Source organism: Lactuca saligna, chromosome 8 (assembly GCF_052625555.1).
Source record: "Lactuca saligna cultivar CGN05327 chromosome 8, ASM5262555v1, whole genome shotgun sequence".
Taxonomy (NCBI): Eukaryota; Viridiplantae; Streptophyta; class Magnoliopsida; order Asterales; family Asteraceae; genus Lactuca; species Lactuca saligna.
Genome location: NC_136424.1, coordinates 154,197,292 through 154,222,798, shown reverse-complemented (window position 1 = coordinate 154,222,798; position 25,507 = coordinate 154,197,292). Strand labels below are relative to the sequence as shown.

Below are 25,507 nucleotides of genomic sequence, written 5' to 3'. Positions count from 1 at the left end.
ACCGCGGATAAGTCTTCAGTAGAAACATAAGTGGCTCCCCTAGTGACATCATGTTTAGGGTTATGGTATTCTCTAGAGTGTTTAGAGAATTCTTCAATCAATTCTTTAATCATTGGGGGCGGCTTCTTTGTAAGCAGGCCTTGAGAGTCTAGTAACTGCCTGGTTGTGACATTGACTCCATCATAGAAGATGGATACTTCTTGCTGGCTGTTTAGATCATGGTGTGGGCAGTTTCTTAGTAAGCTCTTGTACCTCTTCCATGCTTCATATAGGGACTCTCCAGCTTGTTGTTCAAAGTTAGAAATAGCCTTCTTCAACTTGGCTATCTTGGAAGGTGGGCAAAAGTGATCAATGAATTCTTCCTTCATCTTGGACCAAGTGGTGACTGATCCGGGGGGAAGTGACTTGAGCCAGTCTTTTGCAGCACCCTTGAATGTCACCGGAAGCATACGAAGTAGTTGAGTCTCGCGGAGCACATTTGGAATATTGAAGTAATCAGCTACATCATTGACTTCATCCAAATGCTTGTAGGCATCTTCATGATCTTTTCCATAAAAAGGTATTTCTTTAAGTGAAGCTAGGATATGACCCTTTAGCTCGAAGGTAGCAGTCGCGGGAATTGCGGGTTGCACAAGTCCCGGGCCAGTGTCGTCGCGCATCCTCTTCTTCCATTCTCCCATGGGGATTTCATTAATGTTAGCCATTGTGAAACCCAACTCTTCCTCGGACTCGGTTTCATGCTCGTATGTAGGCTCCTCTTCTTCCTCAGTCTCGTACTCGATATCTTCTTGAATTGGATCTTTGATTATCAAAGAGGCACTGGATGCTCCTGATTTACTACTCTTCTTTTTCCCAAAAATAGTCTTCAAATTGGACAAAGGTGACTTCTTTGGTGTACTTGAGCTCTCCACGTCCTTTCCTTTGTTCCTTTTCAATGCGGATTCGGGATCTTCAAACGGGGGTACCAGTGGGGTGTTTGATCCTCTGGTCATGAAAGTCCTGAAATAAATAGAATAAAAGCGTAAAAAGAACAAAAAAAATTTGAAATTAACTACTAAATAAGCTGGTACTCGCCGAGTAGGTGCGACTGCACTCGGCGAGTATCAGTGTGATTTTGAAAAATTTAAACTTAATATTAAAACTAAAACAGGTGCGAAAACCTAATTACTAAATACTAATTTTGCAATAAATGAACTCTATGCAAGTAAACTCACACAAAGGATTGAAAAAATTAGGAATTAGATTAATTATTTAGAACCGTTCCTCGGCAACGACGCTAAAAACTTGATGTGTGTAAAATGCACTTGTTTTACCTTTACTTTTTATTAATAAATTTAGCACACAAAGGCAGTGAACCTGTCTTTTAGTGGTATAGTTTAGTAAGTAAGGTGTCGAACTCAGGGAACGGAAAATTAAACTAATAACTAATTTTAACTAAAACAATTAATGAAAGTAAAAGGGTTTTCTTCTAGTTTTGCAAGACTAGAAACTTAAGCACACTTAATTAACTAAATAACTAAAGCAAACAACTAATTCACCAAATTTGATAAATATGTTTCTACTTAGGTTCAACCAATTCACTCCTATGGTTATTTGTATTTATGATAGATTAATTGTTATTGGCTACCAATTATAGTGGTTAGGTTCATGTTCATTACTCCTGACCCTTAGACAATTAACTAATTTAAGCGGTGATCAAATGTTTAAACTAATTAATTCCCTAGATTAATGATTTGGATTAAATAAGATTTGTAGTGGTCAATTAAGTTACTAATTCAATTAACCTCTTGTTTGATGGTTTCTCAAACAAGCTCACACATTAATCTTCCTATTGTCTTATTAATCTTAGTTTCATAATCATTACTCCTAAGCATATGGTTAAGTGTTCACATAGACATATGAGGTTAACAACTAAGAGATGCTCATGCAGCCTAATTGTCTTCCAATTAACAGAAAATAGTAGTGATTAATGCATAAGGTTCTTTAACAAACTTAATTTAATAGATCACCAATAAACAATCAAACAAAAACTAAGAATTAAACCATAGGAGTTCCTTGGTATTCCCCAAACAGAAACAAAAACGTATTTAGTTCATAGTTGCAGTAAAAACAAACACAAAAACAAGTTTAACTAGATCAAACATATTCAATTCCTAAATCTAAGTGGTAGGATTAACCTAGTTGCTTGAATTCTTCAAGAGATTGAAGATTAGAATTCCTCAGCGTCTTCTAGGGTTCTTAATCGCAGCTTGACATTCAAAAATCACTAGGAAAAGTTGTCCCATTGGATAAAGACTCGGTTTTTATAGATATCTCAAAACAGGGTGTACTCGGCGAGTAGCAGGACCAACTCGCCGAGTAGGTGCATAGTTATCCGTCTTGAATCAGGAGTCGTAGCTATCTTCTGGAATATTCTGATGAACTCGCCGAGTAGGCTCATGTACTCGCCAAGTAGATGGGCTTTTGTCCCTCATCTTCATTCTTTGGTCTTCAATTGCTTTCCCTTGTTCCCTTTCACTCCCAAGCATGTCTTCTGGACTGAAAACAAAATTCAAACCATTTTAAGTATCTTTTGTCCACATTATTCACATAATTAATTAAAAATGATTAAAAATGTATACTAAATAATTAACTAATTATGCACATATCAGTATAACTTGACTCCAAGAAGGTGATGAAGTTGACCAAGCTATTTGATCGAGAAACAGCTGGTTAAAATTGTCACAAAGGTATCTAGGAATGAGGTGTCATGAGGATAATCATCGACACATATTAGAAGATAGATAAGAATATTCTTGTGATTGTAGATAAAAAGTAACGGATCGGCTTAATATTTGAGATAACCAACAAATAGAAGAAAGGTAGTGAGTTCAGTGTACCATGCTCGTGGTCCTCGTTTGAGGCAATACAAAGATTTTTTGAGTTTACAGATGTGTGTTGGAAATTGAGGATGAAGAAAACCAGGAGATTGTGACATAAAAACTTCTTCATGAAGAGTACCATGGGAAATGCATTACTGACATCAAGTTGGCGAAGTGGTCGGTTTTGAGAGAAGGCAATGGTTCAGACAGTTTGAATGGTAATTGGCTTGGTGACAGGGTTGATGGCATCAAAGTAATCTTTTGCCATATTGTTGAAGAAAACCTTTTGCTACAAGATGTGCTTTGTGTTTAGCAATGGTTCCATCAAGATTCTATTTGATACAAAAGATCCATTTGCATCCAATAGGTATATGAGAGGCTTTAGGAACTAATTCCTAAGTACCGTTGGTGAATAGGGCATTAAATTTATGGTCCATGGCTTCACCCAGTGTGGGTCTTTGAGAGCTTGGTGATGAGTGTTTGGTTTAATGGTGGGAGGGAAGGGTGTGGTGTGGCTATGTTTACAAATGAGGGGTTGTAGTATTTAGAATTTTGTTTGCATGGTCGGGTTGGAGGGAGTTGGGGTTATGGCGGTGAGGGTGGCACTTGTGGTAATGGTGGACTCAGATAAGATGAGGCAATAGAGGAGGAGGTAGACGTTGGAGAGTTAGTGGTGGGTGACAATGGTTTGGTTTTGTAGGATGGTGTGGGATCAGGTTCAGTGGGTTGGTGTAGCGGAAGGATGATAGTAGCCGGTACATCACGTGGGATGGTGTGAGTTAGTTGTGGGAATTTTGATGTGTCATCGATGGAAAGTCAGGGTGGACTGAGAAATATGTCAGGTGTGGGTAAAGGGTTATCGATTTGTAGTTTATGGGAGGGAAATTGATCCAGAATGAACTCCACATGTGTTGAATGATATAGGCACTTGGTTTGAAGATCATAGCATTCAAAGGCAGATTGTGGAAGAATAGCCAAGAAATAGAAACCGGGCAAACTTGGGTTGAAGTTTGGAGGTGGTGTAGGGTCGCAACCAAGGGTAACATAGGCATCCTAATGGTTTGGTGTAGTTTGGTTGTTGAAGTAATTGACATTTATAAGGAGATTTGTTGTTGAATGTGGGAGTGGGAAGGCGGTTAATTAGGTATACGGCAATTTAAAATGCATGCGACCAGTATGTGAGAGGTAGATTAGCATAGTGGAGTAGAGCTAGGCCGGTTTTAACAATATGTCTGTGCCTGCGTTCAACAATACCATTTTGTTCCAAAGTATGTGGTGGTGTGGTGTAATGAGATATGCCATGTGATTGAAGGAAGGGAAGGAGGCCTAGATATTCACCACCATTGTAACTAAACAGAGAGACAATAGGCTACTGAAAATATTTTTCGACCAGTAGTTTAAATTGGGGAAGTAGTTGGGCTACGTCACTTTTGTGTTTCATGAGATATATCCAAATGTATTTTGTGCAATAATCAACAAAAATGACATAATAAGTGAAGCCATCAATAGGTTTTTGAACTGGACCCATACATTGGAATATATAGGTTGAAGTGGATGAGTGGTAGTAAAACAGTTTGGACCAAAAAGACAATTTATGACTTTTATTAATGGAACACGAAGGACAATGAACATTGCAAAAAAATTCCCAAATTAATCCTAATTTTGAAACAATAGACTAGAAAACATTAACATACGGATGACCAAGTTTGTGGTGAAGGCTAAAAGGATTGCGCTTGAGAGTTGCATCAATTTGAAATCTGGTAGACGGATGAGTGTGGTATACCCCTTCAGTTTTCTCCTCACAACAAACGCACCCTCGTGCATAGATTCTTCACAAAAAAAATGAGATGGAGAAAATTCCACCAAAACACGGTTAGTGTCACATAGATGGCCAACATAAACAAGATTAAATGCGGAACATGTAAAACGTTTGAGAAGAACAGTTTCTTGTGAGGAGTGTTGATATATGTGTTACCAATGTTAGAGATGGGTAAACCTATGCCATCTGTAAGAACCACTTCATCTGGTCCACCATATTCTGATACGTTGTGAAGAGTGTGTCGATCAGATGTAACGTGATTAGATGCCCCTGTGTCAAATAGCCATGATGGTGATGCAAGAGAAGAGGTGGTGATGTTTGCTACAGGAGTGGGATGTTTGTCAGCATAAACATTGTTCCCCCTTAGGAAACGAGCTAGCTTGCAATAATCACGGGTAAGATGACCAGGGATGTTGCAAAATTGGCAGAATTCATTGGTTCGGTTGGTGTGAGGCTGGTTATTATTTGACCACTGGTTATTATTTAACCACTGAGATTGGGGTTGGTGTGCGCCTCTCTGTGACCCAGAATGATAAGACCTATTTTTGTTCCTAGAAAATGAGTTTGGGTTACGATTTGTGGATCCCTATTGTCGTGATGTGTAGTTAACAGTGGTGGGAATGGATTCCAGTGTGGGTGATGCTTATTTGTTGGCTCTTTCATAATTTGTGAGTTTATCAAAGAGTTCGGAATAAGAGATGGGGTTGTCTCGCTCTTTAATGGCAGCTGCAATGGTCTTGTAGTCTTCTCCTAGTTGCGAGAGTATATGAACCATGAGGTCCTCTTCCGAGACCAGGCTTTGGGCCAGGGCTAGAGCACTGACAATTGATCGCATCTCATGAAGAATTTTTGTGATAGATCGAGTACCTTTTGGGTTTTGCGCATGTTTGGACTTCAAGGAGATTATGTGTGACCTGGAGGAGGAGGAGGCAAAGCTCAAGTGGAGTCTTTCCCATGCTTCAAGTGCTATGGAAGCAGATGAGACAAGAGGTTGAGTAGATTTAGAACAACTGTCAAGGATGGAACTGAAGATCATTTGATCTTTGCGATACCATGGACTATGTTCGGGATTAGCGATGGGCTTGCCTTCTTTGTCATTCATTGTTTTAGTGGGTTGATTGGATTCATCGAGAAATGAGTGGGGATTCGATCTCCTTTCGCCAAACTGGGTAATTGTGAGAGATGAGTTTCGTAGTCAGATGAGTGGCGGTTATGATTTGCATTTGTCTGTTGGCCATTAAAGAACCCTAATTGTAAGAAGATAGGCTGCTGGATCGAAAAACTCGTGAGAGTAATGATAGCTCTGATACCATATGGTGAAAAGAATATATAAATCAGTATACTGATTTCTTCAATAACATGTATAAACGTGAGTCTCTTTATAGCCAGAATAAGGTCACAACTATAGATACTAAACTAGGAAAGAATACAATTGTATTTGGCTAATTATTTACAATTTAAATGACTCTAAATATATAAAAGATACGTGATATATCTTAGTCCTTAATACAGGCGCGTATAGGGAGCTGGAGCATAGAATTTTTGAGTGGGAATGTGAAAGTGAAAGAATCAATGTATGTTTTCTTTATGGCCGTGTGTGTAAGAGAGAGAGACATAGATAGGGGGTTGGGTGGTTAAGATGGGAGTTGGGTGGTTAAGGGGCAGTGTGGGTTTTTCTTTTCTTTTTCAAATTAAAAGGCTGTTATAATCTTTTTATGTTTGAAATGAACCAAAGCTACAAAATGTTTCAGTTTTGGACCATCGGTGCAAGTTCAAAAAAATTTGGGATTCTATCTACAGTTTTTTGCAAACCAAGGGACCAAATTTGCAGTTTAGTCTAGTATTATTATAAATGATAAAAAAATAAAATACTATCAAAAAACCAAAATTCAATAATAATATAATATGTATGATGTCATTTTAGTAATTTTACAAGGACAAAACTACAAATTTGGTCCTTATGGTTTGCAAAAAACTTTGGATGGGGTCCCAAAAGTTTCAAACTTGCATGGCAGGTCCAAAATGAAAAGCTTTTTGGTGAATTTGGTCCCAAAATCAGGAATTTTCGGTGAATTTGGTCCATGATGGACTTGAAATGAAGATTTTTCCCTTTTAATACCTTTTTTTTTTATATATATTTTTTATATTTATCTTAATACTTGTTCAATAAAAAAAATTGCCCACCCCTATTGTCCACTTCCCTTCCCTCTTTTTCTAACCTAACCCAGGTACTTATTCATCTTCAAGAAACCCAGATCCATGCTTCACTCTCGATGCCCTATTCCTTCATCAAACATCCATCGACGATCGACGGCCACTGGAGAACATTCTTCCTTATACAACACAAGTTGCGCCGCAATTTTCGTCTCTTCCCTTCCCTCTGTGCCAATATCTTCCTCTCCACCGCCATCGAGCTTCATCTGCGTCATTCTACTATCGAGCATTCTCTGTGTTGTTCTCTTCCCCAATGATGAACATGAATGTTGAAATCATTGTCTAATTCGTGGTGGGTAATATGATTGGATACCAGAAGTTGAAAAAAGGATTGCTTGCCTCCAAGATTAGTAATTTTGGTCTTGATCGCATAAAACAACGAACTCATTTCCAGCACTTTTAATCATCTCCTCACCCTTCCGGTAGAAACCCTCTTCATCATATTACTGTGGATTCTTAGGGTTTTTTCTATCATACCTCTATTGTTTCACACAATCGAAAAATTAGCAGAAAATCCAGAATCTCAAAACAAGAAGGCCACCTCTTCTTATTTAGACTTTCATTTATTGAGTATTTTTCTGTCATACCTGTGTTTTTTCACGAAAATGCGGTGTATGATGACCAATCATCATCAAATAGTAATTTTTGAGGAAGAAAGATTACAATGATATCAAAAACATTAACCATGAGCAGCGATTTCAGTTTGGGATATGTGTTTACATACTTTTTTTTATTATTCTCAGATGCCTTGGAGTTGAACACAAATCACCTTGGAGATCTTGGTTGTGGCAAGGGGCTTTTGCTGAATGCAAATCACGTTGATGAAGAGCCTATCTTGTCAAACTATTATTTTGTTTCAATCTGGGTTTTTTTTATCTTATTTGCAGTTGAAAATGTGAGGAAAACGATAATGAGAGAGAGAGAGAGAGAGTCAAAGAGAGATGAAGAGAGAAAGGGGGTATGATAAAGTGGGGTGGTAAGGTTTCTGTTATTTTCTATCTTTTAATAATTATTTTAAATACTAAAATAAATAAAAAAAATGTAAAAAGAAATAATAAGAACAAAATAGTCCTTTCAATTTTTTCAGTACCAAAATCACATAAAATTCTTGATTTTGGACCATCCATGTAAGTTAGAAACTTTTTGGACCCTATCTAAAGTTTTTTTAATACCATAAGGACTAATTTTGCAGTTTTATCTTTTACAAGTTAAACCAAATTTGACAAACATTTAAAACACAATTTATGTTTATCACGTTTTTTAATAAGATGAATTAATTCAAACAGTTATTAATGGTTGCTTTGTAATTAATCCTAGTTTTTTTGTTAGAGTTAAACTCTTTATAACTTAGTACTAATAGGTTATTAGTCGTTGCTTTGTAATTAATCCTAGAACATGTTTTTCAGTAAATAAAAGCTTAGGCTCTAAGCAATCCATACTCGTCTGCTTTTTTACCTGTGCAGAATTGATTCTTTTTCTGTTTTGTCCCTCTTTTTCTTTGCTCCTGTTTTCCTCTTTTTCTTGGTGAAAAAGGTTCAGGTCTGAAGCAGCCGCTTATTGATTACATTCTATCCAAATTATAGTCCTCAATAGAAAACACCCGGTGTGAAGGTGGAGAGTACAAAGGTTTCAGCAAATACCTAACGCCACAATACAACTTGCGATTTGGGTTGGGAGAGATTTGCCTCAATTGTTGACTTTTGATAATTGTCATTGAAGAAAAAGAGTAACTCGTTATACAAACGCTCATGATCTGCAAGTCCATCTATATTCAATATTGAGGAGCAATAATTAATCCAATTATTTTACCTATTAAAATTTGGAAATAGAAAAATATTTTAGAATTAACCGTATAACTTTAGAAATTAGTTTATAATCGAAGAGCTCTCTAAATACCTACGGTTCCACGACTTGTAATAACTCAAAGGATCTTCTTCATTCTCTTTATCAGTATTATACACAGGACTGATTGCACACTCTCTTACCATTATTCCAACATATGTTCCGTCATCTATTATTGTAACACCAACTTCATCACCATTTTTAATCTCATTGTCCCCAAACATCCAATGACATAACCATACTATATCTTCATCAGTTTCTCCAACAGCATACATACCACCACTATACCTCCACTTGCAATTTGTTGTCACGTTCTCTACTTTTATTCTTATACGACTTGTTATTCCTCTACCTAAAAATGTATGCACAAAGCTTATATTTATTCCCTGTATCATTTTATTCATTGAAGATGATGGCATGGCTATTGATATTGATATTGATGAACCCTTGCTTTTATGAGGTAACCAATCTGGAACTGCTTTCCCAGGAAAACATGTGCTAAATATTCCAAATTCGTAAAACATCTGCAAATAAAACATTACATTATATGAATTTTATGCATATTAGTGTGTGTGTGTGTGTGTTTGTGAGATCAATAGAAGAAGAAAGAGAATACCCGGAGTGGGAGTTTCTTTGCATCACAAGGCTGTTTGTATGAATCCAATATCCGTATCTTGTGATCTTTCACATGTTGTATATTTGTCCACCCCAAGCGACATAATATGATGTCATCAATTTGTGCTACAGCTTGAATTTTCATTATGCCTTGAACTTCGGTCAACGACTCCGACTCCTCGAAAAAAACAAATGGTACCCCCCACATTTCTTGAGGGAATGTTATTTTAATAAGCGATGGACAATCGTCAGCCCACAAATATTGGATTGTAGGTGGAGGGCACAATATCGACTTCAACATCCAACATTCTCCAACATGGAGTTCCTCAAGCCTGCTAAGGCTTCTCACACAATCAGGCAAGGAATCAATTGGATTCTTATTTAGATATAATGTCTTCAACATTGACATGCTACTGAAGTCCTTCGGAAAGGATTCATTAGATAAATTATTGCCTATAAGTGATAAGGTTACTAATGAGGGTACTAAAAATGATTTTGGAGTTTTCGGTAAAAATTCTCCAATAGAAGAGGAAGATGCACATGACTCCATATCCTTCATCCGAATTAGAAATCCACTAGCACCTAAGCAACTGTTTAATGATAAAATTCGAACATTCTTTAACTTGCTAATGCTAATTGGAACATTACTAAGCTTATTGCAGTAGCTCAGGTCAAGAATAACAAGGCTATCGCATCCACCAATTGACTCACACACATAAACCAAGCTTTTACAGTTGTTAAGAAACAACCTCTCAAGTGCAGGTAAACCAGAGAAGCCTTCGACTCTAACAAGCTTGGAATTCCTCAGATTAAGAATCTTCAATGACCCAAGAAGCTGTTGCATTGGATATCCTCTAATCAAGAATATTACAATGAATATATTAATTGACTAATAATTGAAATAAAAGCTTTAATTTCATACCTTTGGCTTCTTCCAAAGCTGTGTCAGATTACTGTGAGACATGTCAAGAGAAACCATATTTTCCATTGGTAAGTCTGAAGGTATGAATTTTAAATGGAATCCATGCATGCACAACCATCTTAAACCTATTGGAAAATTCTTGTAAGATCCGTTGAGTTTTACATAATTGAGTTGGAGCAGCTTTAGCTTATCCATCTTCCTTAATGCATCTGCTCTCAATTCCACCTTTTTGCAATGAGAAGATGAAAGCATTAGGAGAAGCTGAGCCAAAACCAACCAAATTCTTAAAAAGAACTCATAAATCATCTGGATTGGTTGAGCAGCTCTAAAACTCTTGTTCTCATCATCATATTGGAAGTTATGCTTTCTCACACTACTTAATGATCTAGGCAATGTCTCTTGCCTCAATAAATTCATGTCAAGGATAAGACCTTGAATTCTTTGGGTACCCTATCAAAAGAAAATTACATCAAGCATTCATTGTTATGTACACGATAAAGCTAACGATACTCTAAATGACTATGTTGTATTTACCTTGTCATTTTTCAACAAATTGAGGGTCTCCTCATGTTTCCACACAAGACTACGCTTCCATGGCTTATCAGGTGATTCTTTGTGGACTAAGTCTCTCCCCATATCTTGAAGCAACTGATGCATTGTAAACTTATTATCATATGTAATCGTGAGAAGACATCTATCAATGAGCTTGGTGATCCCATAAGATACTTGAAACCCGCATTCCGTTAATATAGTTTCTGTAACTTCTCTTTCTTTTCCAACAAAAAAGCAAGCAATGTGCTTAAAAAGTTCTTTGCAGTCCCCTGATAAAGAATCAAAGCTAATTTGCAGAGCCTTTTGTATATTCTCTTGTACATCGGTTAAATATCCTTTTGCCTCCAACATTTCAAGTACATCACTCCATATGGATGCACCTTCATTAATTAATGAACTACCCAAAACTTTAAGAGCCAATGGATGTCCTCCACAATACTTGGCAACTCGTAGTGCTTTTTTCTCATAACCTTTCTGGGGATCAATGTTTCCAAACGCATGCCAACATAAAAGTCTCATAGATGTAGTGTTAGTTAAGCCAAGAAGTGGAAGCTTTGTATGCTTTGGAGGAAATTTCATACGAAACAATGAACACTTTTCTGTTAGGGACCCATCTTTGGTTGTTACTATAATCTTGCTTCCGGGATGAAAACCTTTTGTTCCAATAAGCACATCCAGTTGCTCAAAGTTATCAACATCATCAAGAACCAGAAGTGTCTTTTTCCTAGATAATGCCTTTTCAACCTTAGATGTGCACCAATCTGCATCATGTTCTTCAATATTTCTTTTCTTGAGAATGTCTCCAAGAAGCTGTTTTTGCAAATCTAGTAACGAACATGTCTGTTGTGCACATATTCTTCCAATGGCTTCAACAAAGCTACTTCTTTCAAATTCATGGAAGTGCAACATATACATATGTTTTGCCAATGTTGTTTTCCCAATCCCTGGCAATCCCCAAATTGTGAGAATTTCAGCAGCTTCAGAAGATCCTCTTTTTAACCAGGAACTGATGGTATAAATAGATTCCCCCATCCCAATTATGTGTGGGATCCTCCTTTTCAAGTGTAGTTCCAGTCTAGTATTAATTTCTTTCACGACTTCTTCAATAACCACCGTCTCTCTTCTGAAAAAGGAATCAAACTCGATCAACTGGACACATTAGCCGATATATCAAATTAAATAAACTGGTCAATAAGACAATAACTAGTCTTTTGCATCCTTTTAATTATTATGAAAGGCACTAAAATAAAAATATAAACAAAGTTTAACCAAAATGGTGGGCCACTTTGTATATGTTTGTAGTCCCCATGGGTTGTTGGATATGTACTGGACTTGGTTCCATTATATGATGTATGTTGGCTTTAGTTCTCCATAAAAAACTGAAGAATTTTTGTGGAAATATAGTATGAATGTTTTACCTTCCGCTTGCCTCTTTTCCTTTCAAATCAGCAATTTCTTTAAGTCCTTTCATCCACATCTCCAACTTATGAGCACCTTCAATTTTCTTCTCTGCATCCTTTTCGGACTTAATCCTCTGTTTGTGTAAAAATAACGCTTCTCCAAAAGTGTTTTCTTGCTTCCTAATATGGTTCGGCTCAACGTTGTAAAATATAGGGAGAACAACATGGTTAGAGACCTTTCGTTGCTCAAGGATCATCACGAGCTCATCCAGACACCATGTTGAAGACGCGTAGTTCTTAGACAAGACGATTATTGAAGCACGCGAGCTTTTTATAGCTCTTGCAAGCTCGGGTTTAAGTTCTTCCCCAGTTTCAACCTCTTCCTCATCAAGAAAGGTAGAGATATTTTCATTCACCAAAGCTTGGTAGAGGTGATCCATAAAACCCAGACGAGTGTCTTTCCCTCTAAAACTCAGGAAAACATCATATGTTATTGCAGCTTCTTGTTCTTCTGGTAATTCAGTGATGATGGCCATGGAAGTACTTGAGAAGAATTAGAAGAGTGTATATAAGTTGTGATTATAAGTTTCGTTGCTTCTGATTTTGGTTGTCTTAGATCTAAATTCGAGATGAATGTCTCTTGTGTGGTACTAGAGTCAATGTTGGCAGCAAAGTCAATGTTTGTTGTCTTCTTTAGCTGGCTTGGTCTCCGGACTTTTTTCTTCTCTTTTAGAAAAAACATCACTAACATAATTACATATGAATTATGATGTTCAACTTTTAGAAAATATTCAATATGGGCTTATTATACAGTTTGCTAAAATTAGCCAGATAAAATCATCACTATGTTTTTCGCTTCTTGATCACCTGTGTATTATATAAAAATATAACAGAAGGGAAAATGGCAACAAAATCATTACATTAATTTTACATTAGATGTAAATCGAATAGATCTAATGCTATAAAATCACGATCCTTACAAAAAAATAACCAATAAAAAACAAGCTTTAAAACAAATATCAATTTTCACATTGTATAAAACCTTCTACCGAAAAATATCCCCCGGATTCTTATTGTGACACCGACAAAAGCCTCTAAAGCACCCCTTACAGCACCGTCGGCCACTCCCCCACGCTACCTTAATCATCTCTCAACACCATCAAAGCAGGTGCATCACACACTACGCCACCATCAAACCCTGGATCTAAAATCGCCAAAAGTAATTAATGTCGCCTTTCACCCTCGAATTACTGTGTTAGTTTTGAATTGGCCGGCTTTCCCTCACCGGCGGCCTTCACCCTAACCAACTCGAGCGGTGATGGTTTTCCTTCCTTACCATCTTTCGTCGCTACTATGATGACCTCTCTACTTTAGGTATATATTTTCACCCAAGATTTTTTTATAATGTACACTTAACCCACTTTTATTTTCTTATGTTTTTTATTTGCTCATGTTTTCTGAATACCAGGATTTGGGTGGCTTGTACTTTGGAAGGGAAGAACTCATCAATAATTATTACAAAATTTTGCTATGTTAGCTGAAGTATTTAGATCTTAGGTTTATTTTCCATATATGTAATTTGCTCATGTTTTCTAATAATATTTACCTTAATATTTAACTATCAAAGTAGTACATTAGATACAAGGAACAATGTATTTGGTAACAAACCAATACTATTTACAATAATAAACACTAATCTTGAACCAGAATAAAAAAAACGTAAACATCATAATACATGAAATCAAAAAATTTGACAACTTATTTGTGTATCTTCATTATCATCTATCCAATTGTTCACCATTACTCTTTAATTGAATGTAGGAGATTGATTTTAAGTTTAATTGGAATGAATGGAAGAAATATAAAAAATGGGATGAATGTGATAGGCAATGTCGATCATTGAGAGAAGAATATAATGCTTTACTTGCATCCCTCTTGAAGTCTTGCTCTTGTCGTTGATCACACAAGAAAATCGATACTAATTAGCCCTAATGGTCGATGTCGATCATAGTAACCCTTCATTCGTTTGATGGCAAACCCAACCTGGATGAATGATCGAAATCCACACTTCGACAACGTCTTTTTTTTAATACCCGTTCAAATTCTGGTTCATGGCCTAATAAACCGGGTCTGGTTCATTTAATTCGGTTTCGATTTTTTTTTTCTAATCCGGTTCTCAAACCCATTGGACCCATACCCGGAATACCCGGAACCGGACAAGGTCAATTTTTAGAACCGAGAACTGGACCGTTTAAGAATTTTCTGATTATACTGGTTCCAGTCCGGTTTTCCGGTTCTATAGCTCATTCCTAATTAACACTAGCATTCTAACTACGTATAATTGGAAATAATTAAGTTAGACATAGAATATGTGAAACTACATGCAAATATTTGTTTTTAAACAAACAAACATATATATATATATATATATATATATATATATATATATATATATATATATATATATATATATATATATATATATATATATATATTAGCCGTCTACCCGCGCAAAGCGGCGGACGACGAATAATTTGATCCCTTTAGAGTTAAAACCATTTTGCATTCACTTCGAGAAATGAATATTAAATGACATCTATTTTTCAAGAGCATTACCATACCATATTAAGGGGGTGTTTGGCTAAGCTTTTTTTAAAACAACTTATTAGGTTCTACATCACTATAAGTTAAAAAAGTATTTTGATTAAAATAACTTATTCCGTAGGGAACCTCTAATACGTCATTTTTTCATAAGTTACCCTATATTTACTTATTAACTTATAAACTAGTAAACTAATACGCAATAAGTTTTTTTGCCAAACACCCCCTAAATGGTTATTACTTCCATTTATACATACCCAAACCACTTGTACTATTTATCGTCCTTTTTTTTTCCATTTTCCTTAATTCCTTTATTAATTTAATATCCTACTAAGTAAAATGCTAAAATATATAAATAATAGTTTATAAAAATAAACCTTTAGAATATCAGGTGTTGTGATTCGAAAGTTGATAAATAGGCCTTTGAGAATGCCAAAATACTCAGGTGTCAACTTGTTTATTGTGATTTTAAACCAAGTTTTGCCACAAATTAAAACATTTTCAACAATGGTATGTAATTCAAGGATTCATATTGATTTAGGTTCTCGAAACCTTAAAATATTGAACAAAATCTATATAGAACCTTATAATAAGGACAATAATCACCATAATCAGGAAGTCCATGTGATGAAACTTGATATTAGAAGGACCAATGATGAAAAAGGTTTCATTTTTAGACTAAACAAGATGAAAAATATACAAACTACCTTAATCATGCCAAATATTGTGTTTAACCGTTCTTTATTGCAAAAGTAAGATGTCAAAATATACAAACTAATGATAATACAACGCTCTAACCGACTCTCTTGGTTGAGTTCTTTGAACCTGCAAAGCCAACACATTAAAGAAACATAGTAAAAACCTTTTTAAGAACAAACCTGATATAATAAAGCCTTCACCCAATATATTTATAACATAAAAATACAAAAAGTTAAAAATGATGAAATCAATTACAAGTAAGGATTAAAATAAAAACCTGTTAAGATAAAGCTATCTGCAGGAGGGATATTTGAATCAACATGTATTTTCTAATGGTTTCAAATTTTGAATTATCCGAAATTCAGGGAATGAGATAGAATTTGTTGAGAAATATAAGGATTCAAAACACATGTTAAAATTTAATATTATTTTATTGATGACTACTTGTACTATTAGCTTAATGATTTGAACGTCTTAAAAAGTAATATTATTATATTCAATCTATTTTTAGAAATAGTGGGATTTCTTTTATAAGATAGCAAATATATATATATATATATATATATATATATATATATATATATATATATATATATATATATATATATATATATATATATATATATGGGAAAAATGAATATACTCTTAAGGGTATAAACTTTGGCACCTAACCCACCATAATACGTCGTTTTGTATGATATATTGTAATGTTCTTAAACTTCAACCCCTAACTTGATTTACTTTCAATATTTTCGAAATTTCACTATTATTTTTCTTTTAGATCACATATTTTTGTCGGACACCTATTAGGTTATATATATTATAGTTGAAAATGTAAATTATGTAAGAGGAAGATAAATATGAAATTTATAAAAATCTTAAAAGTAAATCAATTTAAAAGTTGAATTACAAGAATATTAGACAATTACAATGTGTGTGTGTATATATATATATATACATATATATATATATATATATATATATATATATATATATATATATATATATATATATATATAATGTGTAAACATTTTATCCAGTTAATCGTATGAAAAAAAAGATCGTGAATTATGTCATATTTATAAACACATTAAATTATGTTACAAGACTTTATATTTATATGTTATATCTATTAAAACATATATCTAGAAAAAAAAAAAAAAAAGAAAGAAAGAAAGAAAGAAAAACGTAAGTATCTTATCGGTAATAATACTAAAAATATGAGAAATAGTCACATATAGTTTTTAGAAACCTATCTAGAAGCTCTATTTAGATTAAGAAGATGTCGAAAGCTGCAAAATAATAATAATAATAATATATAAATAAATAAATAATACAAGCTATATCAAGTTAATAGGTATATAAGCTTAAAAAAAATTATATCAAATTAATAGCCGTAAAGCATATCAAAAGACAAGATGACTAGGAAGTAGGAACTATAGACATTTTCTTTTTAACTTTTGTAGTTATAAATTAAATAACTTCGTTACACTAAAAATATAATTATTTTATTAATTTAGTACCGGCATCAGGTCCCACCTGGCATTGATCCACGTTCGGCATACATATCTGTTTCTTCCCAGGCCCCGCCTGTCACTAGGCCCCGTCTTCTATGCACATACAAACAATATCATATAATCATGCTAGCACATAAGGAATCATACACACTATTATATGTCCAGTCCTAAGGTCTCGCCTCTCATGGGCCCCGCCCCTACTCTGCTAATGAGATATGGAACCCCGTCCACTCTCAACTAGTGATGAGATACGGGCTCTCGCCCACACTCACCTTTCTACGAGGCCCATATAGGTATCACACAGACAACATCTATAACTAAACATTCATAACATCCTCGAGTACCACCCAACATCGAACCGTAGTCCGGCATCAATCTGTAATTTAGAAACATACATCTAAACATTCATCGGGCTTTCCCCGGTATCGGACTGAATTCCGGAAGCATACAAAACAAGCACATGCATGAATCACAAAGACATCAAGCACACTAACATTCATTGGGCACCTCCCATCATCGAACTCTAGTCCGGAACATAAATCCTACATGCATACATACGGGCTGGTATTGGTGCATTAGACCCATTTACACAAAGGGAAACTCACCTCACCCTGCTGAAGTCCCCTAGATAATCCTCAGACTGCTAGCTGGCAATTCCCCGAACTGCTGATCCTTCGACTCTCCCATCTATCAGTACCAAAATAACACTTAGATACGATTCCTTACTCAAGACTCCTTCACGGGTCAACCTTAGTAAATGTCCAGGTCAAGGACAAAGTCAACGGTCAATGTCAACAGTCCATGTTGACCGTCGAGCTCATCCACCGACTCGTCCAGTTCCTTCAGAACTCCGAATACCATGAAAACCCGAGTCAACTCGTCGAGTTCATGAAATGTCCAGAATATTGGGAGAAAACCCTAACCATTTGTCGAGTCACCTCATTAACTTATCGAGTTCATGTAGAATCTAGAAAACAGGAAAACCCATCTCAACTCATCGAGTTTGCCATCCAACTCGTCGAGTTCTTCATCCAAATCGCATTCAGCCATTCCAGTCGAGTCCAAAGCTCCAAATTCCAGATATGGTAAAGTTAGCATGTAAAGTTGCTAACTTTACGTGCATGCAAAGCCTTAAGAAGCTTAAACACCTAAAACTAGCCCCAAGATGGGGTTTAAGACATGAAAAAGGGTCATAGCTTTCTAAAGTCGGGAACTTTATGTCCATGAGGGCCAAGAAGAGTCCAGATCTGAAGTTACAACTTCAAATCATGTTCATTACTAGAAACGAGCCACAAATAATGCTAGAAATGACTTTAAGACCTTGAATGAGGAGCTCTAACACTATAATCATCAAGGTAACGACTTGTTACCTTCAAAATGATGCCAAGATGAAGTAGATGGTGGATCTACAAATTCCTCCTTGTTCCTAGCTTCCAAATCTTCAGGTCTCTTCAATAAATGCACAAACACACACACTTTAAGCCTTATAAACACTCAAAGATAAAGGGTTAGTTTGCTACGGTTTCTTCTGATCATGAAGGTGGTAAGGAGACTGGAGGGGAGGACTTAAGGTCCTTTAAATAGGGTGCAAACTCTAAAAATTAGGGTTTTCATTTCTAGCTCCATCTTGTCGAGTTGGGTCCTCCAACTTGTTGAGTTGGTCCCATAATCCGCGCGACCATATAAGTTCCTACACGACGATTTGGGGCCTTCCAACTCGTCGAGTAGGTTTTCTAAAATGCCCAAAAACCCTAGAATTCCATTCCTGGATTATGGGTGTTACAACTCTCCCCCACTTAAACTAAACTTCATCATCGATGTTCGCTACGATCACCTACCTCGGAAATCCATGTGCCACACTCGCGGCTTCCCTCCTATCTGCCCTGAACTGGCTGATGCTTCCCACAAGTACTAGCTCCCGCCATCTTGAGTGTACCACCATCATTCCATGCAATCAGTGGCCTTCCCAAGACCATAGTTACCAGAAACGCGGTATGGTACGGGGAACGAGGTACGGTACGGTACGGGGTTCGCAACATTTAGCGTATCGGGTACCCGCGGGGGGAGGGGGTAGGCTCATTTCGGTACGAACCGGTACAGTGTATTGTATAGTCCGGTACAAGAACAAAAGAAATACCACAATTATTTCATAAAATATATGTATACTATTACTTAACAATTTAGCACTTCAAAGTTCAAATACTTAATAACAAAAGTACCAATTACCAAAACAGGAACAAAAGAAATACCACAATTACTTCATCATAATACTTAATAAGAAAAATATTAAAATACCATAAACTAGTTTATCCGCTGCCTTTTTCCTCTTTCATTCTCCATGCCTTCATCATCAAGGTTCTCCCACACCATTTCCTTTAGACGAGCACTTATACATTCAATGTGATTACTTTCCGGATTGATGTCCCATTTTTTGTTGGGTCCGGCTTTGTAAGATTCTGAAAATCGAGACAAAATTCTAATATTAGAGTGAATATACACAAGTTTATCTGCTCTTGAGCCATTTAAACAATTCCTTTTGATGTTATGTATATGAGAGTATGTACTCCAATTCCAGCCGAAGAGCTACTAACCGGCTGTAAGAGGATTCGTTTTGCCACGTCCGCTAAATCCGGAGTCTCGACTCCATATGTTTCCCACCAATCAATCGTGTCCATAGTCACCGCACCGGCTTGCGTCCTCGCCAATGAATAGATTCCTTTCTTCATGTGAAAGGTTGCAAATTGCTCTCTCAACTGCTTCTCTTCTTCTTCACCCTCTGAAATTTTTTCAACTGCTTTCAAAACACCAACAATAACTTCTCTGTCTTCATTAGGAGGATTTCTTTTCATGCCTCCTGGTGCCAACTTTGAAAGATAATGTTTGTCATAATATTTAGGATTTAAAGCAAATCCTAAACAATGGAGGGGGATAGTCATCTTGTCCCATCTTTCGAGCACAATTTCTTCAACTTTATTGTAATACATTGAGAATTTATTGTCCCTCATAGTCATAGCCTCTTTGATTTGACCCATCATATTGTCCATCCGTTCATATATTTCTGCCATTTTTAGACCTTCACCATCACAAAATTTTACCATGTAAAAGATAGGTTTTGTGACAGCCAAAATGTGAGCAATATCATCCCAAAAATCTTCATCTTTAATTGTATCTGCCACTTTATTAGCAAGTACCCTAGTGTGCCCATCCGCCTTGTTGACCCATTCCCACCACGAGTTTACGACAATAGTAGTAGCAAGTGCTTCCCTACACTCGGTTAGTATTTTCAACAATATGTAATGCAATGCAAATCGTGTTTGTGCAACATTTAACAAATCCAATTTCTAGTTGTCTCTAAAGAAAGCTAAGCCGTGTGTGTGGTTTAAAAAAACGTGACAATACCCTTCCCTCTATTATACGTGTCGGACAGCCAATCAAATTGCTTTGCCATGTCTTTAAAAATCAAATTTAAAGAATGTACACAACAAGGGGACCAGAAAATATGTTTATATACCTTCTGTATTTCCCGTCCAGCTGCCTTGCAATTTTCCACATTATCGGTTACAACTTGAATAACACTAATTGGACCAATCTCCTCTATAGCTTGTCGAAGAAACTTAGAAATCTCCACCCCCGTCTTCTCAATCACTGAAAAGGTCCCCGCGTACATAAAAGTTGCACCACATGAATTTTGTGCAATAACATTTATAAGTGGTTCATTTTTTACATTCGACCAACCATCCGAGGTAACGTATACTCCTTGTGTTAACCACGTGTCTTTGATGGGATCAAGTTCTTTGCCCACTTTTCTCACACATTGATCAAGCAACGAAGTTCTAGCTTTTTCATATGAAGGTGGTTTGTAACCTTCCGATGCTTTCTTAATAGCTTGAATCATTTCAAGGAATTGTGGGTTCCGTAACACATTAAACGGAATCCCATTAGCACACAAGCCTCAAACTATCTTCATGTCAACCTCCTCTCTCTCGATCATCTTAAATGCATCTTCAATCCTACTTTTTGAAGCTGAGTTTTTTTAGAGCAACGAGTTCTTCAATGTTTTGGCAGCAACACCTTGCTTTTCCGCTTCTTTCACCCTATTATATAGAATATCATAATACGGGTTACTTTTAACAAGAACCAGGCACCTTTTGATCTCAGCTGTTTTCCCCACAGGAGGTCCAAAAAAGTGAACACGGATTCGTGTATAAGAGCTTGTATATTTGCCTTTACAGTGGTTACAGGTCCAACGTTTAGAACCTCCACTATTCTTGTTGTTTCCTTGAACTTCTTCATATGTAACTTCTTCATGGAGTGGTTTTCTTGGATCTTTCTCAACATTGTTTTTTGGGGATGTTTGTTGAACCTCATCATCAATATGGATTGTTTTTTTCTCTTGGGTCTCACTAAGTTGAGTGCCTTCTGTATCACTATCTGAATGAGTTGGTTGAGACTCTTTTTTCTTCCAAATGCCATTCTTCACAATTGGAATATCGGATACACAATTTGTAGTGGAAAATAGAAAATTATAAATAGCAAAATTAAGTGCAGATATTGAAGATAGAAAGTTGTAATCGAAATTGAGTTTGATTTTGGGTGTCCAATACAAGGTCTATATATACTAATCTCAAAGACTTGCAATTTACAGTGTGCAATTAACATTAAGAAAACTAAACGTCTATCCATCGTATCTAGAGAGTCGACGATGAGAGAAATCGAACACGGCGATTGGAGAAATCGAACACGACGTTTGGAGAAATTGAATAGATAGTCTAAAGCGCGGCTTATCTCCCGCCTAAATCGCCATGTCATCAACGCATAAAATCCGATCGGAAGCAATAAAAGCGACTTCAGGTACGATCGATTTTGACTTCAGTACAATCGATTTTGACTCCATGTACGCCCGATTTTGACTCCAGGAACGCTATTAGGATCGATTGGGTTCGCTACTACGATCGATTTGGATCGCGATTGGGATCGATTGTATCCAATTTGACGTTCGCTAATATTTCACGTACCAGAACGATTTCGCTTCGATTAGTATTGATCAATAATTAATTTGGAAATAATTTAGTGATCAAAAGAGACTAATTAAATCTATGGGGACTAATTATGATAATTAGTTATATTTATATGAGTTGGGCTTATTATCCATGTTGGACGAAGTTTATGTATGGATACATAAAGAGTTGGGCCACATGAACCATGGATCATAAAACCCATGGGTATGGATTTGGGTTATACCCATGACCCTTGGAATCCACACATATAAATACATGCTCTTAGCCTCAAAAACACCACTTCAGTCATTCTTGGAGTTCATGGGTGTTTTTGGGTGCATGGAATTCTCTCACAAGCTCTACCTTTGTCCATGATTTGTTGTGACTTCAGTTAAGGCTTCCACACTATTAGGGCTAAGCTCTTTAAGGCCAAATACATCAAGACTTCAAGCTCCATCAAAAGGTATGTTATCCTAACTAGTATCTTATATGGTTTATGTCAAATGTATGCTAGTTATAGGTTTAATGTCTTGGAAACCATTTGCATGTATAATTAGTGAAAACATAGATCCAAGGTATTCAGGGTTGTATGTACACCATAGGATGTTGTATTATACCAAAAACCCAATAGTGGTATCAGAGTCATGAGTTGTTTTCTATTATATTTGATGCAAATGTTTGATTTTCAAAGTTGAAAACAAAAATAAAAAACCATGAAGTTTGTCAAATTTTAAGATAATTACTTGATTTTATGGAAAACTAATTATTTATAAAATTTGATTCATTTTACTACAAGAGTTGAATTAGGTCAATTTATTAAAAGATAGAATGATATTATTATTTTATTTGTTTTAAAAGTTTGATCTAAATTTTTTAAGGAGTTACAAATTTTGTCATAAAATTTTGGTTCTCAAAAGTTTTTTTAAAAAGTTATGATCTTAAGAGTTTTGAAACTTCCATAAGTTATGGATTATCAAAAGTTTTTTCATGTTACCTTGTTTTATGAGTTAATTTAGATTAATGAAAAAACTTTGTGTTAGTTATTTTAAATCCAAATCTATCTACAAATTGTTCATAAATTGTGTTTTTGTAACTTGTCCTCAATTTATATGAAAAGACACATTTATGATTCTTAAAACTTATAAATAATGCCATAGGTTACAAAATGAAGAGTTTTTTTCTCATAAATTGTTTTTATGAACTCCATAACTTGTCCTCAAGTTATGGATGTTCAAGAGTCTCTTAATTTAAGTCTCTAAAACATTAATAAAACTCATAAGTTATGAAAATCAAGTAGTTTTGAATAGTTTCAAAACTTGCCCTCAAGTTTTGGAATTTGTAAAGATTTACTTATGAATGCTTTAATTCCAAATCATGCCCTAGAATTTTAGAAGTTTAAAAATCAACCCTTAAACTATTATTATAATTTTAATTATATAGATATGTATAAGATAAAGTCAATATTACCATTAGTAGGCCGCATTCACGAAGTCGGTCTATAAGGGGGTATAATGTTACTACCTATAAAATGGCAGTTTAATGGGTGTCCACTCTCACCCACTGTTTCCTTGACTGGTGGAGGGTCGTTAGCCGATCAGATAGGATAAAGGCTATAATTCTACCTTCATTAAAAGTATAATGATAAATACTAAGTAACTAAACACTTATAAATTCTCAATCTTAGTTACTTAGGAAAATATGAAATGGTGCTAACCCATGAAATTACACTTTGCACTTTTGTTAGGTCGTTAGTGGAGCGTGTGTGGTTAACCGACACATTAACATGGGACTGAAAATGTGTGGAGAAGGGTAACTTAAGTTTATCATAGATTTGTGGAGCGTGTGTGGTTAACCTACACATCAATTAGGTGATAAAGTTGAGGGTACCAAGTCAATTTGCATGGTTATTCACACCTTGTTTGTAATTCTCGGCATCCTAGTCACAAAATTGAGAGGGCACAATAGAGATTCAAACATGCCATTGAAAGTTCAATGTATCTCAAAAGATCTAGCAGTTTCAAATCAAATTAAAACTTAATTATATTTCGTTTTCATGGTGGAAATTGGTAAATCGTCATTTCCCTACCTTCAACTATTTTATAGCTTGGATTACGGCATCCATCTTCCCGTTATAAATAGGTTGTTGGATCCTAGCCTTAATATTTCATATTGGGTGTTATATTAAAGACTTTAAATCAACTAAACTTGAATTTCTCCCATTATATATGTCTATTTAAGACAACTATGGTCTTCCTAAATCTTTAGGAACAAGCTTTCCTATTGAAGATGATATCCCACGTGGCAATCAAGGTGAAAGATTAATCCCTTTATTGTGCATTAATGGGACTGGAAATCATGCTTCACTTTCTCCACCTCCTCCAATTATTCTCCCTATCCCATAAGTTTAAATACTTGAAAAGTTCAAGGTCACTCAATCCCTATTTGTAAGTCAGGAGAGTCGGGTGTCGAAGTCTCGAGGTAGCTGGCTGTTGACTTTGTTCGTCAGTCACACCCTGATGACAGATCAAGAAATAGCCCATAATGATCTTACCTATTTGCTTGATTCTGATAAATCAGCAATGATTTGGGGCACTAGTAAATCAAAATTTGATTGGAAGATCAACTTCCCAAACTTCCATGGAGATTGACAATGGTAACATTAGAAGTCCAGAAAAGCTTTCTCTTCCCAATGGAAAGGGATCGGCCATGGTCAAGTCATTTGACCTAATGGTAAAGAGAAAGGATAAGTTTGAGATAGTCTCATGTACCATTTCCAAAGATTCCATATGTTTCTTTTGCCAAAAGAAGGGGCATTGGTCGCGAAGCTGCCAGATTTACCTGAAAGACCGAGTAAAGTCAAAAGTTCGACTCTACTTCAAGTAAAGTCCATTATCTAACTCTATTAAGTATCTTTTGGAGATTCTTAATACATAATGTAATCTAATTTCATTTTCATGTTTTAGAAAATCAAAGAAAGCTTAAAGAAACAGTATGTTGATTCTGATAGATTGCTTAGGAATAGATATCAACAAAGTTTGCGTACATATTTTCATTGTAAGGATAAGATTTTTCTACAAGTTTTAAAATAAAAAAACTTTTATTTATTTATTTGAAGTATCCTTACAATGGCATTTGTGAAAAATTATTGTTTATATGTTTCCATTGAAAGCAATATTGGAAAATAAAATTTGATTCTTTCATTTATGGTAATGTCATAATTTACCAAATACGGAAAGATTCTTATCACCCAAGTTTCAGTTGGATAGAAACTTGGAATCATGCAAGTTGTATTGTGTGATGAATCAGAATTTCCATCTTTGGGAAATTAAGACTAAGACCTTGTTCACATTTATGTGTGAGTCGAGTGAAGGACTAAAGGATTAGGTACACTTGGTTGGGCTGTAACAGCTCAAATTTTCAAATAAAATTTTCATTTAAAATAGAACAACATTATTCAACAAAAGTATT

General features: G+C 35.6%; 3 protein-coding genes and 1 non-coding gene across 5 annotated transcripts; 1 reads left to right on the top strand and 3 right to left on the bottom strand.

The window, feature by feature from the left end:
• Positions 1–213: 213 nt before the first annotated feature.
• LOC145013421 (small nucleolar RNA R71) lies at positions 214–320 on the top strand. The gene has a single exon (XR_013664981.1). It is a non-coding gene; the product is annotated as a small nucleolar RNA R71 (small nucleolar RNA).
• A 7,956-nt stretch (positions 321–8,276) lies between these two features.
• LOC145008352 (disease resistance-like protein DSC1) lies at positions 8,277–10,797 on the bottom strand. 2 transcript variants are annotated; one of them, XM_078966972.1, is made up of 4 exons: positions 10,274–10,797; positions 9,353–10,186; positions 8,791–9,260; positions 8,277–8,659 (listed from the first exon to the last, which is right to left on the bottom strand). In XM_078966972.1, exons 1-4 carry the CDS (start codon positions 10,688–10,690, stop codon positions 8,641–8,643), a joined length of 1,740 nt encoding a protein of 579 aa, XP_078823098.1. In that variant the 5' UTR covers positions 10,691–10,797; the 3' UTR covers positions 8,277–8,640. The 2 variants fall into 2 exon arrangements, with proteins under 2 accessions (XP_078823098.1, XP_078823097.1); XM_078966971.1 differs by lacking the exon at positions 8,277–8,659 and having other exon boundaries at positions 8,757–9,260.
• On the bottom strand, positions 10,734–12,872 carry LOC145008353 (disease resistance protein RUN1-like). Its single transcript, XM_078966973.1, has 2 exons — positions 12,244–12,872; positions 10,734–11,948 (listed from the first exon to the last, which is right to left on the bottom strand). Exons 1-2 carry the CDS (start codon positions 12,759–12,761, stop codon positions 10,793–10,795), a joined length of 1,674 nt encoding a protein of 557 aa, XP_078823099.1. The 5' UTR covers positions 12,762–12,872; the 3' UTR covers positions 10,734–10,792.
• Positions 12,873–18,392: 5,520 nt separating this feature from the next.
• Positions 18,393–20,937, bottom strand: LOC145010198 (uncharacterized). Its single transcript, XM_078968770.1, has 5 exons — positions 20,554–20,937; positions 20,432–20,481; positions 19,634–20,306; positions 19,436–19,498; positions 18,393–18,491 (listed from the first exon to the last, which is right to left on the bottom strand). The coding sequence occupies exons 1-5, from the start codon at positions 20,935–20,937 to the stop codon at positions 18,393–18,395; spliced, it is 1,269 nt and encodes a 422-aa protein (XP_078824896.1).
• Positions 20,938–25,507: the final 4,570 nt, after the last annotated feature.